Source organism: Ursus maritimus, unplaced genomic scaffold, assembly GCF_017311325.1.
Source record: "Ursus maritimus isolate PB19 unplaced genomic scaffold, ASM1731132v1 scaffold_20, whole genome shotgun sequence".
Taxonomy (NCBI): domain Eukaryota; kingdom Metazoa; phylum Chordata; class Mammalia; order Carnivora; family Ursidae; genus Ursus; species Ursus maritimus.
Genome location: NW_024424453.1, coordinates 57,143,039 through 57,161,140, shown reverse-complemented (window position 1 = coordinate 57,161,140; position 18,102 = coordinate 57,143,039). Strand labels below are relative to the sequence as shown.

At 44.7% G+C, this 18,102-nt stretch overlaps 1 protein-coding gene across 1 annotated transcript; it reads left to right on the top strand.

Annotated features, from left to right (window-relative positions):
* Window positions 1-13,501: 13,501 nt before the first annotated feature.
* CUNH3orf86 (chromosome unknown C3orf86 homolog) lies at window positions 13,502-14,161 on the top strand. Its single transcript, XM_040636594.1, has one exon. The coding sequence runs from the start codon at window positions 13,611-13,613 to the stop codon at window positions 14,121-14,123; it is 513 nt and encodes a 170-aa protein (XP_040492528.1). The 5' UTR covers window positions 13,502-13,610; the 3' UTR covers window positions 14,124-14,161.
* The last annotated feature ends 3,941 nt before the right edge of the window (window positions 14,162-18,102 follow it).

The window sequence follows — 18,102 nt, the reverse complement described above, 5'->3', positions numbered from 1 at the left end:
CCTGGCAGCCGGCTATGCCTCTTCTGAGAGTCAGAGCAGCAGAGGCTGCATTGTCACAGAACAGAGGGATTGCGGCCCGTTCTCCACTGATGTTCTGGCCACTTTAACTCTATTACTGTTGGTGCTGCTCAACCCTGCAGCATCCCGGGATGTGCGCCCCACACCTGGCGTCCCAGCCCTCACTTCCAGGGCCGGCGCGTCTCTGTCCTTTGTGTTTCTAATGCCGCCAGCCGCCCCCGCGCGGTCTCGGATCTCCCGGTCTCAGTCTACGCCCGGTGAACACACCGGGATTCTGGAGTTCCGTGAGAAGCCTGGTGGTGCGCGCACCCGGTTCAGGGTCTCAGTCTGCTGTTTCGCGGGTGCCGACCGCGAGTCTGCCCACTGGATTTCTGCAGTTCCGTATCCGTAGGGTTAGGAGGTCCAATCTCACCACTACAGACCTCTGCAAGAAATGACGGTTACAGGACCAGGAAAACCATCGCAAGAATGCCTGAGTCTGGGCCCGGCACTGTGGCTGGCGGAGCGACTGGACGGTGACTGGAGGTCCCGCGCGTGTGGCGGACGCGAGCAAGCCGGCAGCCTCCCGGCAGCACCGGCAGCCTCCGCAGCAGTACCAGCAGGGCACCCGCCCCTCAGGCGGCCACGGCCTCCATTGCTCTCTGTCAACTGTTTCCTTTGCTATGAAAAGCTTTTTATCAGTTTTTGCACAGCAAAGGAAACAGATCATAGGGGAAGGAAGGAAAAATAGAACAAGAAAAAATCAGAGGGGAAGGCAAACCATGCAGACGCTTAACGACTGAGCCACCCAGGTGCCCCACCATAAAAGATTCTTAGTCAGAAGCAACAAACAGTGTTGCTGGAGGGGAGGAGGGTGGGGGATGGGGTAACTGGGTGATGGACATTAAGGAGGGCACGTGATGTAATGAGCACTGGGTATTATATAACAGTGATGAATCACTGAACTCTACCTCTGAAACTCATAATACACTATGTTAATTAATTTAATTTAAATTAAAAATACATAAATAAAATAAAAAACAGTAAGTCCAAGAATAAGAGAGAAAAGATCATCTATGTACAGTTGAAAATGATTAAAATCAGTCATATATTTAAAAGAATTAAAATCACCTTAATGAGGCTTAGCGATAACCAAATTACCACTGGTTTCCTAAAACAAGATCTAAATTTAAATAAAAATAAGATTCATGAACTTAACAAGCTATGTATTTATAAAGTTACATTTTGCTGCCAAATGTTCAATTGTTATATGATTGTAAATGCTGAATTAATCTGAAAAAGTAATATTCATAATGAATTGTCAACAAGCAGGGATATCATTTAGAACAAAAGAAAAATTTTTTTGATTGCCAACTCTAAAAGAATGTTGATAAAAATGTTCAAAATTTCTTTTTTAATTTAAATTCAATTAGCCAACATATACTACATCATTAGTTTCAGATGTAGAGTTCAATAATTCATCAGGTATGTATAAAACCCAGTACTCATCACATCACAAGCCCTCCTTAAAGGCCATCACCCAATTATGACAAACCCCCCACCTCTCCTCCAGCAACCCACAGTTTGTTTCCTATAGTTAAGAGTCTTTCATGGTTTTTTCCCCTTTCTGATGATTTCCCATTCAGTTTTCCCTCCCTTCCCCAATGATCCTCTCGGCTGTTTCTTATATTCCACCTATGAGTGAAACCATATGACGATTGTCTTTCTCTGACTGACTTATTTCACTCAGCATAATACCCTCCAATTCCATCCACAACCATATAAATGGTAAGTATTCATCTTTTGTTGATGGCTGAGTAATATTCCATTCTCTCTATATAATACCACATCTTCTTTATCCATTCATCTGTTGATGGACATCTCATCTCTTTCCACAGTTTGGCTATTGTGGGCATTGCTGCTATAAACATTGGGGTGCATGTGCCCCTTTGGATTACCACATTTGTATATTTGGGATAAATACTGAGTAGTACAATTGCACTACTACAACCTCAATTTTTAACTTCTTGAGGAATCTCCATACTGTTTTCCAGAGTGGCTGTACCAGCTTGCATTTCTACCAACAGTGTTAGAGAGGGTTCCCCTTTCTCTGCATCCTTGCCAACATTTGTTGTGTCCTGACTTGTCAATTTTAGCCATTACGACTTGTGTGAGGTGGTATCTCATTGTGGTTTTGATTTGTTTTTCCCTGATGGCTAGTGATGTGGAGTTTTTTTTGTTTTTGTTTTTGTTTTTTCATGTGTCTGTTGGCCATTTGTATGTCTTCTTTGGAGAAGTGTCTGTTCATCTCTTCTGCCCATTTCTTGACTGGCTTCTTTGTTTTGTGGGTGTTGAGTTTGATAAGTTCTTTATAGATCTTGGATACTAGCCCTTTATCTGTTATGTCATTTGCAAATATCTTCTTCCATTCCATAGGCTTCCTTTTAGTTTTGTTAACTGTTTCCTTCACTGTGCAAAAGTTCTTTATCTTGATGAAGTCCCAATAGTTTATTTTTGCTTTTGTTTCCCTTGACTTTACAGATGTGTCTCGCAAGAAGTTGCTGTGGCCGAGGTTGAAGAGGTTCCTGCCTGTGTTCTCCTTTAGGATTTTGATGGATTCCCATCTCACATTGAGGTATTTCATCCATTTTGCATTTATCTCTGTAAATGGTGTAAGAAATGGTCCAGTTTCATTCTGCATGTGGCTGTCCAATTTTCCCAGCACCATTTATTGAAGAGACTGTTTTCATTCCATTGGATATCCTTTCCTGCTTTGTTGAAGATTAGTTGACCATAGAGTTGAGGGTCCATTTCTGGGTTCTCAATTCTTTTCCACTGATCTATGTGTCTGTTTTTGTGCCAGTACCATACTGTCTTGATGATTACAGCTTTGTAATAGAGCTTGAGGTCCAGCATTGTGATGCCACCAGCTTTTTTGGTTTTCTTTTTCAACATTCCTCTGGCTATTTTCTGGTTCCATACAAATTTTAGGATTATTTGTTCCAGCTCTGTGAAAAATGTGGATGGTATTTTGATAGGGATTGCATTGAATATGTAGACTGCTCTGGGTAGCATAGACATTTTCACAATATTTATTATTCCAATCAATGAACATGGAATGTTTTTCCATTTCTTTGTGTCATCTTCAATTTCTTTCTTAAGTGTTCTGTAGTTTTTAGAGTACAGACCCTTTACCCCTTTGGTTTATTCCTAGGTATCTTATGGTTTTTGGTGCAATTGTAAATAGGATAGATTCCTCAATTTCTCTTTCTTCCTTCTTATTGTTAGTGTATAGAAATAGAACTGATTTCTGTGCATTGACTATATATCCTGCCATGTTGCTGAATTGCTGTATGAGTTCTAGCAATTTTGGGGTGGAGTTTTTTGGGTTTTCCACATAAAGTCATGAGAGGGGCTTGTATTACTATGTCCTTCCCTCATGACAAGTCCACATGTCATCGGCAAAGAGTGAGAGTTTGACTTCTTCATTGCCAACTTGAATGCCTTTTATTTCTTTTTGTTGTCTGATTGCTGAGGCTAGAATTTCTAGTACTATGCGGTAAAGCTCTCAGTTTTCCCCCATTGAGAATGATATTCGCTGTGGGCTTTTTGTAGATGGCTTTTATGTTATTAAGGTATGTTCCCTATATCTGTATACTGTGGAGAGTTTTAATCAAGAAAGGATGCTGTATTTGGGCAAATTTTTTTTCTGCATCAATTGAAAGGATCATATGGTTCTTGTCCTTTTGTTATTGTGATGTATCATGTTGACTGATTTGCAAATGTTGAACCACCCTTGTAGCACAGGAATAAATCCCACTTGTCATGATGGATAAACCTTTTAATATACTGTTGGATCCTATTAGCTAGGATCTTATTGAGAATTTTGGCGTCCATATTCATCAGGGATATCGGTCTGTAATTCTCCTTTCTGATGGGGTCTTTGCCTGGTTTTGGGATCAAGGTAATGCTGGCCTCATAGAATGAGTTTGACAGTTTTCCTTCCATTTCTATTATTTGAAACAGCTTCAGAAGAATAGGTATTAGTTCTTTAAATGTCTGGTAGAATTCCCCTGGGAAGCCATCTAGCCCCAGAGTCTTCTTTGTTGGGAGATTTTTTTATTACTGCTTCAATTTCCTTGTTGATTATGGGTCTGTTCAGGTTTTCTATTTCTTCCTGTTTCGGTTTTATAAGTTTCCAGAAATGCACCCATTTCTTCCAGATTGCCTACTTTGTTGGCATATAGTTGCTCATAATATGTTCTTAAGATTGTTTGTATTTCCTTGGTGTTGGCTGTGATCTCTGCTCTTTCATTCATGATTTTATTAATTTCGGTCCTTTCTCTTTTCTTTTGGATAAGTCTGGTTAGGGGTTTATTGATCTTATCAGTTCTTCAAAGAACAAACTTCTAATTTCATTGATCTGTTCTACTGTTCTTTTGATTTTCATATCATTAATTTCTGTTCTAATCTTTATTATTTCTTTTCTCCTGCTTGGCTTAGACTTTATTTGCTGTTCTTTCTCTGGCTCCTTTAGGTATAAAGTTAGCTTGTGTATTTGAGACTTTTCTAATTTTTTTTGAGAGAGGCTCATATTGCTATGTTCTTCCCTCTTAGGACTGCCTTTGCTGTATGCCAGAGGTTTTGAACAGTTGTGTTTTCATTTTCTTAATTTCCATGAATTTTTAAAAATTCTACTTTAATTTCCTGATGGACCCATTCATTGTTTAGTAGGATGTTCTTTAACCTCCAAATGTGTTTGAGTTCCTTCCAAATTTGCTCTTGTGATTGAGTTCAAGTTTCAAAGCACTGTGGTCTGAAAATATGCAGGGAATAATCCCAATGTTTTGTTACTAGTTGAGACCTGATTTGTGACCAAGTATGTGATCTATTCTGGAGAACGTTCCATGTGCACTTGAGAAGAATGTGTATTCTGTTGCTTTAGGATAGGATGCTCTGTATTTATTTGTGAATTCCATCTGGTCCAGTGTGTCATTCAAAGCCCTTGCTTCCTTGTTGATTTTCTGCTTAGATGATCTGTCCATTGCTGTGAGTGGGGTGTAAAGTCTCCAACTATTATTCTATTATTATCAATGTGTTTCTTTACTTTGGTTATTAATTGGTTTATATAATCGGCTGCTCCCATGTTGAGGGCATAGATATTTAAAATTGTTAGATCTTCTGGTAGGATCAATCCTTTAAGTATGATCTAGTGTCTCTGTACATCTCTTACTACAGTCTTCAGTTTAAAATCTAATTTGTCTGGGGCACCTGGTGGCTCAGTCAGTTAAGCGACTGCCTTTGGTCTGGTCATGATCTCAGGGTCCTGGGATTGGAGCAGGGAGCCCACTTCTCCCTCTCCCTCTGCCACTCCCCCTGCTTATGCTTTAACTCACTCTCTCTCAAATAAATAAATAAAATCTTTAAAAAACATTAAAAAATAAAATCTAATTTCTCCAATATGAGGATTTCTACCCTGGCTTTCTTTTGATATCCATTTGCATGATAAATGGTTGTCCACCCCCTTTCAGTCTGGAGGTCTTTAGGTCTAAATGAGTTTCTAGAAGAGAGCTTATCAGTGGGTCTTGCTTCTTTATTCAATCTGATACCTGGTGTTTTTTTTTGATTGCACATTTAGCTCATTTACATTCAGAGTAAGTATTGAATGATATGAATTTAGTGCCATTGTGTTACCTGTAAAGTCACTGTTTCTGTAGATTGTCTCTATTTCTTTCTTGTCATTGTTCCTTTTGGGCTCTCTCTTCACTTACAGGATCCCCTTTAATATTTCTTGCAGGGCTGGTTTAGCGACCACAAATTTCTTTAGTTTCTGTTTGCCCTGGAAGCTCTTTATCTCTCCTTCCATTCTGAATGACAGTCTTGCTGGATAAAGTATTCTGGGATGCATGTTTTTAAAAGTATTTTGGGCTGCATGTTTTTCTCATTTAGCACCCTGAGTATATCATGCCAGTCCTATCTGGCCTGCCCGGTCTCTGGCAGGTGTGGATAGGTCTGCTGCCAATCTAATGTTCCTACCCCTGTAGGTTAAGGAGTTCTTGTCTTGAGCTGCTTTCAGGATTTTCTCTTTATCTCTGAAATTTGCAAGCTACACTATTATATATCAGGGTGTTGATCTATTTTTATTGATTTTGAGGGGGGTTCTTTGTGCCTCATGGGCTTGATGCCTTTTCCTTCCCCAGATTAAGTAAAATTTGCTCAAATATACTTTCTGTTTCCTATCTCTCTTCTTCCTCTGGGACCCCAATAATTCTAATATTGTTTCACTTTATGGTATTGCTGATCTCTCGAATCCTCTCCTCATGGTCCATTAGTTGTTTTTCTCTTTTTTCCTCAGCTTCCTTCCTTTCCATGCTCTTGCCTTCTATATCACTGACTCTCTTTTCTGCATCATTTACCATAGGTGTTAGAGCATCCATTTTAGACTGCATCTCAGTTAAAACATTTTTAATTTTGGCCTTCTTAGATTTTATTTGTGCACCAGGAGATTCTTTTGTGTCTTTTATGCTTTTTTCAACCCTAGCTGGTAACTTTATAATCGTTACCCTGAATTCCAGCTCTGACATTTTACTTATATCCATATCAGTTAGATCTGTGGCAGAGAGTATTACCTCTGGTTCTTTCTTTTGTTGTGGATTCCTCCTTCTATTCATTTTGCCCAAAGGAGAATGGATGAACAAGAAAACAAAATAAAAAATATCAACCATGACCCAAGTGAAATACACAACAGACAAAATATTGAACACAGTAAAAGGAAGCCAAAAATGAAGAATATATGTATAAAATGTAAACGTAAAAGTGAAAGTTAAAAAAAGACTTAAAAACAAGGAGTTGATAAAATAAGAAAATTTGTACTTGTTGAGGGCTGATTTGTGACCCAGGGTATGATCTATTCTGGAGAATGTTCCATGTTCAATTGAAAACAATGTGTTCTGCTGAATTAGGATGAAGTGTTCTGAATATACTATTAAGTCCATCCAGTCCAATATGTCATTCAAAGCCATCATTTCTGTGTTGATTTTCTGCTTAGATGATCTGTCCATTGCAGTAAGTGAGGTGTTAAAGTCCCCTGCTATTTTTGTATTATTATGAGTGACTTCCTTTATGTTTGTTATTAATTGATTTACATATTTGGGTACTCCTAAGTTGGGAGCATAAATATTTACAATTGTTAGATCTTCTTTTTTTTATTTTAATGTTTTTTTTTATTATATTATGTTAGTCACCATACAGTACATCCCTGGTTTCTGATGTAAAGTTCGGTGATTCATTAGTTGCGTATAACACCCAGTGCAACATGCAATATGTGCCCTCCTTACTACCCATTGTTAGATCTTCTTGATGGATAAATCCCTTAATTATGATATAGGTACTTCTTCTAATCTTTTAATACAGTCTTTGGTTTAAAATCTAGTTTTCTAATATTAGTATGGCTACTCTGGTTTTCTTTTGACTTCCATTAGCATGATAGATGGCTCTCTATCTCTTCATTTGCAATCTGCAAGTGTCTTTAGGTCTAAAATGAGTCTCCTGTAGGCAGCATATAGATGGGCTTCTTCTTTGGGGATGGGTTTTTGGTGTTTTTTTTTTTTTTCTTAATCCATTTTGATACCCTATATCTTTTGATTGGAACATTTAGTCCATTTACATTCAGAGTGATTATTGAAATATATGAATGTAGTACTTTTGTGTTACCTGTAAAGTTGGTGTTTCTGTTGATGTTCTCTCTTCCTTTCTAGTCTTTGTTGCTTTTGGTCTTTCTTTCCCACTCAAAGAGTCTGCTTTAATATTTCTTGCAGGGCTGGTTTAGTGGTCATCAACTCTTTCAGCTTTTGTTTGTCTGGGAAACTCTATCTTTCCTTCTATTCTGAATGACAGCCTTGATGGATAATGTATTCTTGGCTACATATTTTCGTCATTCAGCACCTGACCACTGTCTTCTGGCCTGCCAAGTTTCTGTGGACACATCTGCTGTCTTCCATTGTAGGTTAAGGTCTCCCCCCGCCCTTGCTTTCAGGGTTCTTTTCTTGTCTGCGTATTTTGTGAATTTGACAGCAGTATGTCTTGGTGTGGGCCAGCTTTTGTTGAATTTGGTGGGAGTTCTCTATGCCTCTTGGCATAGAGATTTTGATGTCTGTTTCTTTCCCCACGTCAGAGAAGCTTTCAGCTATAATTTGCTCAAAGAATTCTGCTCCCTTTTCCCTCTCTTCTTCTTCTGGGACTTGAATGATACCAATGTTATTATGCTTTAAGGAGTTGCTGAGTTTCCTAAGTCTACTTTCATGATCCAATATTTTTCTTTCCCTCTTCTTTTCAACTTCTCTATTTTCCATAATTTTATCTTTTATATCACTGATTTGTTTCTTTGCTTAATCCATTCTCATTGTCATTGCCTCCAGTCAGTTTTGCATCTCAGTTTTAGCATTTTTAATTTTAGCCTGACTAGTTTTTAGCTCTTTTATCTCTGCAGTAAGGGATTCTCTAGTGTCTGCTATGCTTTTCTCAAGCCTGACTAGTATCCTTATGACTCTTGTTTTAAATTCTGGTTCAGACATCTTACTTATATCTGTTTTGATTAGATCCTTGGCTGTGACCTCTTCCTGTTTTTTTTTCTTTTGGGGTGAATTCTTCTGTCTTGTCATTTTGTATAGGTCACTGTTTTTTGTGTGGTTGTTGGGAAAGCCTGTTATATTCCTGCTTCTGAGAGTAATGGTCATATTAAGAAGAGGTCCTATACTGTCTTGGGCCTGGTGCTTCAGGAGGTGTTTCAGAGTGTGCACTCTGCTGTTGTGTTTTGGCTGCTCCTTCCCTCAGGTCAGTCCTCTGCGGAGTTTCTCCATGCCTGCAGTGGGGGATGTTTGGGCCTTGTCTACTGTGTGGCAAGTTTTTCTAGGTGTGTTTTGGTCTGTTTGTTAAAAGAAGCTAGATCCTGTGTCCCCTAGAGCTGAAGCTTTGCAGCACTCTGTGATCAGCAGACTTGGTGCATGCAAGGAATCTGTGTTAGTCTTTGTGGGGAGTGGCCTGCTGTGCTGATTCTCCGGTGGATTTGCCATAGTGGATATGCATCTGCAGGGTGCAGAGCTTGGTGTAAGGAGGTCCAGCCTCCAGTGGGGGGTGCTGTGATGCTCACTGAGGTCAGGCAGTGCTAATGGGTGGGGGGAAATGGCATCGCCCTGCTCTTTCATCTCCAGATCTGGGAATTTGCACCTCTTTTCAGGAAGCCTTCACAGAAGAGTGAACAATCTCCCCTCTTGTGCCCCCAGCTTCCATCAGATCCCTGCCTTTATCCTGTCTGCATCCGAGCTGTCTGCCTGCCAGGTGGCAAAGTGCTCCTGTATTTTATCTCAGGCACATGTCTGGATTTCAAAACTGCAAATTTTAGGAACCTGCTAGGTGCAGACCCATGCTGATCCTCTTGGGGAAGGTCTTGCCACACTGTGGCATGTGCTGGTTTGTCCCAGAAAAGCAGTTGCATGACTATGTGGTGATTTGGAGTCTATGGTAAAGCACAGCAAAAAGCCAAAGTTTGCCGCCCTCCTCAGGTGTCTCTGTTCCTATACTAGTGAACAGGGCAGCATATTGATGCCCACCAGCTCTGTTGTCCCTGGTGAGGCTGTGCCACCACTCCCAAATGCACTCCAAGAAGGGGAACTGTTTCTCCCAGTGAGACCCAGGGGATCCTCAGACCATGCTGCCTGCTTCCTGTCCTCTGCCCTCCTTCCACCCAGGAGCACTGCTAAGCCTGCCAGACATGACCCTGGTGATGGCTCGGACTTCTACAGACTTTGAGCTATGCTGCTTATAAAAACTTGTGGTATTCAGCCCTCTCCTTTTCCCAGCCAATGGTTTTGGAGAAGAGTTTTCTTGTGCAATCCCCTGCTTGTGCTTTCACTCTTTCTCGCTCTCTTTCTCTTTTGCTACCCCCCACCACCACCGATCAGGGCTTCCTCCCCTCCACAGCACCTGCAATTCTTTTCTCCCCCAAACCAACTCTCTGGAGCAATACCTTCCACGATGTGTCAGTTTTTCTATCTCTAGATATGTGGTGTGCTCTCTTAGTCCTCAGATCGATTTCTTGGGTGTTCAGAATGATTTGATATTTATCTAGCTGTGTTTGAGTGATGAGGCAAGCTTACGGTCCCCCTACTCCTCTGCCATCTTAACTCCTCCTCCCTGGAAGCTCTTAAGTATTCTTTCTAAAGCCCCAAAAGAGGAAACATGGTTTAATAAAGGAGGGAAAGAGAGGGGGAAGTAGGATACAAAAAATTAGAGGAAACTGGCTTTAGACATCTTATCATTTTTCTCTGTAAGGACAGCAAATAGTTGAGATGTGCCCACATACCAAAGAGAATGTCATATATTAGATTTTGACATAACTTGGGTCCTTGACAGTTCTATCAGGTCAAGATTTTTAATACCAGTGCTTATTAATTCACAATGTATGGAAAGGAAGGAAGTGATACCTCCTATATGAAACAAATAATTTCCTCATGAGACTTCTATTTTTTGGTATCTAAAGTCTCCTTAAAATACATAGCCAAATGTTGACTACATGTTTATACAACCAAGTGATTTGGCAGACAACATTTTTATTTACCTAACATATCTATGATTTCTGACTGAAAGTCTTTAACAAACTGTGGAAAGAGCAATGGATATGTCCATATCTGAAGCTAATCCTGGTACTGTGTAAAGGGGTTGATGAGGGAGAAGATTCTCATATTTTACATTAGTTTTAGCTAAAAAATACTTTAGAGAGGCAATTTTTGAGTTTAAATTGTTTTTGGAATCCTTCTCATAGGAATTAGAGCAGATCAATGGATAGTCAGAATTTTGTTTTTCTTTTTGTTGTTTTTTTTCAACATTTATCTTTTTAAAATTGAATTCAATTTAATTAGCATTTAGTGTATTATTAGTTTCAGAGGTAGAATTTAGTGATTCATCAGTTGCATATAACATCCAGTGCTCATCCCATCAAGTGCCCTCTTTAATGCTCACTATCCAGTTCCCCATCCTCCTGCCCACCTCCCCTCCAGCAACCCTCAGTTTATTTCCTATAGTTAAGACTCTCTTATGGTTTGTCTCCTAATCTGTTTTTACCTACATCTTCAAAGGCAAGGGATATCAGATTAAGCAGTGCTTATGGACTGCCCTGCTTTGCTGAGCAGCCCCAAGTAGAGGGGGAGAAGAGAAAAGCCTATTGGATGCCCTGGGCCAATCTAAAAGGACAGCTACTCCATCTCCTGTCAGCATGATGGGCCAGCACCCTGAGACACCCAGTTCAACCTACTGAGTGGCATGGCCCCATGTCAAGGGTGGCCCTAGGTCGGTATCTCCTTAGGTCGGGGGTGGCCCCAGGTCTGTGTAGCCCCAGGTTGGGTTGGCTCCAGGTTGGAGGGGACCCCGCTCATGGCAGCCCCAAGTCAGGGGCTGCTTGGTGAGAATTAAAGGTGAGTCTGGGCTGAAGCAGAATCTCAGCAGATGGCAACACAGAGAATAGGTCTAATTCTTAAGGAGATGAGGCCATGGAGAGGATACGAGGTCTAGGGTGAGCCAAACTCAGCTGAAGAGGGAGTGGATCTATGAGAATTTCCTAACCCAAGAACACCTGGTGTCCACTGTGCTGAAAATGAACTGTCAGAGGAGGACATCTCCCTTGTCTATAAGTTTATGTTCTAGAAAAAATGGATGGTGCTATGGAGCCATGTGATAGGCCTGGCAGAAGTCAGGAACAGTAGATAGGGGAAGGGGAGCTGTCAGAGAGCCCTCTAGGTAGGGTATATGGAACATTATGACAAAGCAGAGTGCAGGAGGGTGAAGTGTATGTGTGTGGCCACATTGGTGAGGCCTGGGGTCACCAGGCGGAATCTAGGCTGGGATAGGGTGGGAAACACTTCACACAACAAAGACCAGGTTGCTAGGAGCCCCCAGCCTTCTAATGCCCTTCTCCTTTCTGAAGCTCCCTCCACAGACACTTCCACCTCAGCACATTTCCATAGGTGAGCTTCAAATCCTTCACACCTTTCTAGTCCCGCAGCTCCTTGTCAGGCCCTAGCTATTCAATCCACTCTTGTGGGAGTCAATGTGGGATGTGCTGACTTGTCCACGGCCTTGTGGACACCAGGGGAGGGTGGGGAAATTCTTTCTGCCTGTTGGCAAATCACAGTTTCACAGGATGCAGGTGTCAGGACCTTGAAAGATGGTTGACCTGGTTGATATGCTAGGTAGTGTACCTTGACATTTCGTAGGGGTGACAGTCATTGTCCATTCTAAAGAAGCAGCAGCAATTACCAAGCTTGACAGAAAGAAAGTAGGAAGAGGCCCCAGACTGGCTAATTAAGGCCCATGCCAAAGGTGGGCTTACTGTGAGTGCAGGATACCTTAGCTTTGCAGTCCATCTCTCCCACCGGTCCTAGAAAAGTGTTCACATGGTGTATGAGTTCCTGTTGCTGCTGTAACAAATGACCACAAAGTTAGTAACTTGGAACAAGAGCCATTTATTATCTCCCACAGCAGTCGGTCTTGAGTCTGGTAAGTGTGGCTTGGTACTGTCTCACAAGATCCACATCAAGGTTCTGTCTACCCTGGCCCTTATCTGGAGGCTCTGGAGGAAAGTCCATTTCCAGCCTCATTCATTTTGTTGACAGAATTTATTTCCTTCTCATGGTTTCTACTTGGCCTGCCATCATCAGGCCACCAATGGTGGCAAGTCTCTCACACTTAGAATCTCTCTTACTTCTCCACCTGCCACATCTCTTGACCTCAATCAGGTAAAGCTCTCTGCTCTTTAATGATCAAGTGATTAGATTGGGGCTCCTGGATAATACAGGATAATCCCTAGTTTAAGATTTGTAATTTTAATTCCATCTGCAAATTTCCGTTTGCCATGTAATGAAACAATCACAAGTTCCAAGGACCAGGGCATGGCCATCTTTGGGGGACCATTTTGCTGACCACACATGGTCACATTTTTGTAAAATTTCAAGGGTGATTTTTTTTTTGTCCTCTTTTGTAGAAGACCCAGCATTCTCCATTCTCCTCTTAACCTAAGACAGTGTTTATCAAACTATAGTTCATCAATCATTGTTGCTTTCTTAAAATATGAGTTTAAGGAGTAGCAACTAGCATTTTTGTAAGGAATATAGAAGTGAATTGCATGGAAAATATCAAGACTGTTGCACATAACCATCTAAGTTCTATGAAATTGTTAGTATCCATCCATACACACATACATATGCACTTGTGCACACGCGCGTGCACACACACACACACACACACTTCTGAACTAGGTCAGGATTTAAAGTATACTTCTCAGTATACTTGGTTAAGTCTTAAAAATTTGAAAAGACATTTTTTTAAAAAGATGCTAAAATTCATCTAGAGCCTCCAGTAGGGCCTGCTTCTGGTCCTGGGAGGATTTTTGAAGCATTTGGGAAGGCATCTGTCTCCCTGACAGAATCCTGACACAGGCTGTCTAGTCCTAGCCCAGAGGTCGGTGGCTCCCTTTGACCCTGGTTGTGTAGAGGGAGCCTTCTGCCCCTGCTGTGGACAACTGAAGATGCATATATGTTGTCTCAATTTTCTCCCTTGTAGCTATGTCTAAGAGTCTGTTTGGACAGGGGAAGAAACCTCTAGATACATTTTTCTGGGTAAACGAGATAACTGGAGAAATCACCTACCCCCCACTGAAGGCAGATGCACCTGAAGCTTCTCCAGCTCCTCTGGAGAAGCCCCAAGAGAGGCCCAGATCTCAGCATGGGAGCATGCAGGGGGCTCCTCTCAGTGCTCAGGGCCCGTCCAGCACACCTGCACAGAAGGTGGCCCTTCCACCTCCTCCTAAGGCTTCACTGAAAGACTCTGGCTCAAGGTACTTCCTCCCATCTACAGCAACCCATGGCCTGGCTAAGGCTGGACCGAGGAGCACTCTGCCGTTTTCAACAATTCCCGTCACCATCTCACCACCAGGACATGCTCCACCAACATGTGGTCCCCTTGGACAAGTCCCTCTGTCCCCAGTGCCTTCCTTTCCTCCCAGCCCTTCTGCCCCCTGGGCCTTCACCTGCAAGCTGAAAAATGTCCTTACTGGGAATAACCGATTTTCCTTTTGAACTTGAAAGTATTTGTGTGGCCACACCTTCCTGAGTGGCCTGCCAGCTGTATACCTTCATGCTTACGTCGATGATGCTTCTGCCTCCCCTGGAAGCACACAGAACTCTGAGCAGAGTTCTTAGAAGAACACACCAAATGCTTTCAAACCCCATATAAATTTAACTTAGATTTTGACACATAATGTTTTCTAGACCTTCTTTTACCTCCCAAGCCACCTTGGTATTTTGCTCTTAAGTTTTTGGAGTTCGAGAATTTGGTTCCGATGTCGGTAGCAGAGCAGTATGTTTGGTTCCCAGCCAGAGCCAGAAGGATACCTCTCTGGTTGAGGCAGGAACAAGCCAGGATGAGTGGGACCCGCAGGCCTCTGTGCCCAGCCCAGGGGGCAGCACTCAGGGCTGTCCTGGGTCCTGAGCAGGGGCTAGAGCCTTGCCGGGAGCGCTCTTTGAGGCAACCTGAGCCTGAGAGAGCCTTTGGGCAGACAACCCTTCTAGCTCTGCCTTCCCTGGTGGTTAGGCTTCAGATGATGCTTTGGTGGGACAATGGGCAGCCACTCGACCCTCCAGGAATGGAGTGACTGGTTCAGTCATGCTGGGCTGGAGGCGGTAAGTAGGGGCTTGGAAACACTGTCTCAGCCTGAGGATCCCAGGAAATCCCCCTTCTTGGGTGTGAGGAGCAGAGGCCTGTGGTCCAGCCTTGATTCTGTAGCCAATGTGTCCAGTGACCCAGTCAGAACCCTACCTCTCTTGGCCTCAGTTTCCTCCCCCCACACTCCCGCACAGTATAAGGGTGAGCAAGCTTGTCTGCCAGGCCTGCTCAACTTCATTGTCTGTATCTATGTTACCAGGCACCAGGGATGGGTGAGGCCCTGGGTACACCAGGTGGCAGGAGGCCAGGCACTCACAGTGTGGAGAGGGCCACCAGGCCCAGCAGGGGCCATGTGTTCTGGGCCTATGGCTGGAGCAGTTCTCTGCCGGACGCCATCATACTCATACTTCTGACCATGTAGCCTCCAGAACCAGCAGGACGGGCTCCGGCCTCCTGCAATGCCCATCCAGTGTGCTCTACTGAAAAAGTTTACCGTGGTGCTCACTCTGGAGGGGAGAAGCTTACGGGACTCTGTCTGGTATTGCAGAGCACGTAGGAAGGGTGGGTTGACACTGAGCCCCGGCAAGTGGGTAACTGGCACAGAGGGCCGAGAACACAGCTCTAACCTGGAACCCAGCAGCCCAGGGAGAGAAGAGAAGCATGTGCACAGAAAAGCTCACTGCAGGCGAATTAGAAAAGCGAGAGGCTGGAACCAATTCAACCAACCAGTGAATAGGCTACAGCCTGCTGGTTGGTTTGACTCCGATGCCTCTGCGGGCACCTGTAGAAACCCTGTGGAGTACTTTGCAAAGCATACATGTAGGGCCCTTCGTGCAGAGGCTCTCCTGCGGTGCACACCCTGGCGTCTGCTGTGACAGGGCTGTACAAGGTCTTAGACATTGCTGTGCTAAGGCCGGAGGTCAAGGGCACGTAGGAAGTGGAAGCAGAGCAGGAGCCAGGTGCAGGACCCCGACCCCAGCCTCCAGCCGGGACTCCTTCACATCCCAGCGCGCTTCTGTCTGGAGCTCCTTCTCAAACACGGACGTGGCAGCAGGAGTCCGGCTTCAAGTGGAAATCAGCGCCCCCACCGGGGGCTCATTGCCCCCCACCCCCACGTGCGTGGGAATCCCTTCACGGCCTCTCCCCATCCAGGACCCGTTTGGGGACACAGTGAAGAAGCTCATGGACCGAATCCACGACTTCCTGGAGATGCCCGAGTTGAGCCAGGACTATGAGACGCAGAATTATGAGCAGCAAGTGGTAGAGCTGAGCCAGGCTGCATGCAGCCGAGGCCGGCCTCCAGCAGCGCCGGACGTGTGCCCTCCACCTGCGGCGCTATAAGGACGGGCTGCTCGTCCACGACACGGTCCGTGCTGTGGACGCCCTGGACTTGCCGGATTTCTATGACAGGGAGCGCACCACGAAGACCCAGGTCCTGCAGGCCGAGCGCTGGCTGCTGGTCCTGTTCGATGATTACAAAAATGAGCTGGCCCACCTGGCAACATGCAGCCTGGAGAACCCCAAACTGGAGATGTTAGAACAGATCCTGAGGGAGCAGTTTGGGAGCAACGACAGCCCCCGGGGCATCATCTTCACCCGAACCCGCCAGAGCACTCCCTCCCTCCTGCTTTGGCTCCGGCAGCAGCCGGGCCTGCAGACCGTGGACGTCAGGGCTGACCTGCTGATTGGGGCAGGGACCAGCAGCCAGAACACCCACATGACCCAGAGAGACCAGCAAGAAGTGATCCGGAAGTTCCGGGTTGGCACCCTGCACCTCCTGGTGGCCTCAAGTGTGGCCAAAGAGAGACCGGACATCCCCCAGTGCAATGTGGTGGTGTGCTACAGGCTCCTGACCGAGATCTCCATGGTCCAGGCCAGGGCCGTGCCCGGGCTGGTCAGAGTATATACTCAATCGTGGCGCCCCAAGGCAGTCGGGAGCTGCGGGGGGAGCTGACCAACGAGGCGCTGGAGACATTGATGGAGCGGGCGTGGCTGCCGTGCAGAAGATGGACCAGGCCGAGTAGAGGCTGGTAGGCTAAGTAGAGGCTGGAATCCCAGGAAACTCTAACTTTGGGAAGGTTAGTGGATATGAAATAATGCTCAGGTAGGAAGAGAGAGTGTGTACCTTACCAGGGTCTCAGGTGGAACTGGCATGTTGCCCACAGATGGTGGGTTCTTCCCTCTGCAAGTCATTCAAGGGCAGCCCACAACAAATGGGGTTTGCAATGGTGACCCCAAATCACTAGTACAGTGGATTGAATCATGTCCCTAAAGGATATGTTCACGTCCTAACCACTGGGACCTGTGAATGTGACATTCTATAGCAACGAGCGTGATTAAGTAATGGGTCTTGAGAGGAGGGGCTCATCCTAAATTATCCACTAGGCCCTATGCCTATCCACATGCATTCTTCAAACAGGGTGAGTTCTGAGACAGACAGAGGACACAGAGAATAAGAGGCAGCGATGTGACCACAGAGGCAGAGATTGGAGTGATGTGGCCACAAGCCAGGAACACTGGCAGCCAGCAGAGCCTGGAAGAAGCAAAGAAAAGAATGTCCCCTTGGGCCTCTGGAGGGAGCATGGTCCCACTGACACCTTGACTTTGGACTTCTGGTTTCAAGACTGTGAGGGAATGCGTTTGTGTTAAGCCCCCCGGTTTGTAATTTGTGTCAGCCCCAAGAAACATACCAAACACAGGCTCTTGTCTGCTCTGTCTCTGCTGTGTTCCCAGTGCCTAGGACAAGGCCTGCATAGAGCCGGTGCCTCCTAAGTGTTTGCTCAATCACTAACAAGAAAAAGATCTTAGGAAATCCCTCAGTAAAGATTTTACTCTTGAAAAATCCTGCATTTTGGGTGGGGGTGGAAGTGAGGCACAGGCTGCTGTCCATACAGATCATTTGCCCCTCCGCCCACCACACGGCCTGTCCTGCTGCCTTGGAAGTCTCTGGCTCATGCGTGCTGGTACCAGGTCTGGGCCAGTGCCCATGGTATTGACAGAGGTGATGAAAAATGAACAGCCTCCAAAAGATTCTGAGGGTGAAATCTGTTGGCCTTCTCCATTGTGGGCCACACGGTTTCCTCCACATTAGCTGCTGTGATGAACTTTGGGGCAGAAGTGTGCAAATGTTGCTCTAAGAACGATGCCCATAGGCACCTGTGGGGTCCCAGAGCCCAGGCTGCTGCCAGGCCTCAGGGGGAGCAGGGTTGCCCCGCCTCCTGACACAGCCCCGACCCCCTTGCTTCACCTATCCATTTCTCAATGTCCACCATCCTCTCATTAGCTCAGGTGGGCTGCCTAGACCTGGAGGTCTTTAAGAAATAAAGGAGGACATAGGGCCTGGGGGGACCTGTCCTGCAGACAGATGTGGCTTTGGACCTATGCCTCCCTGAC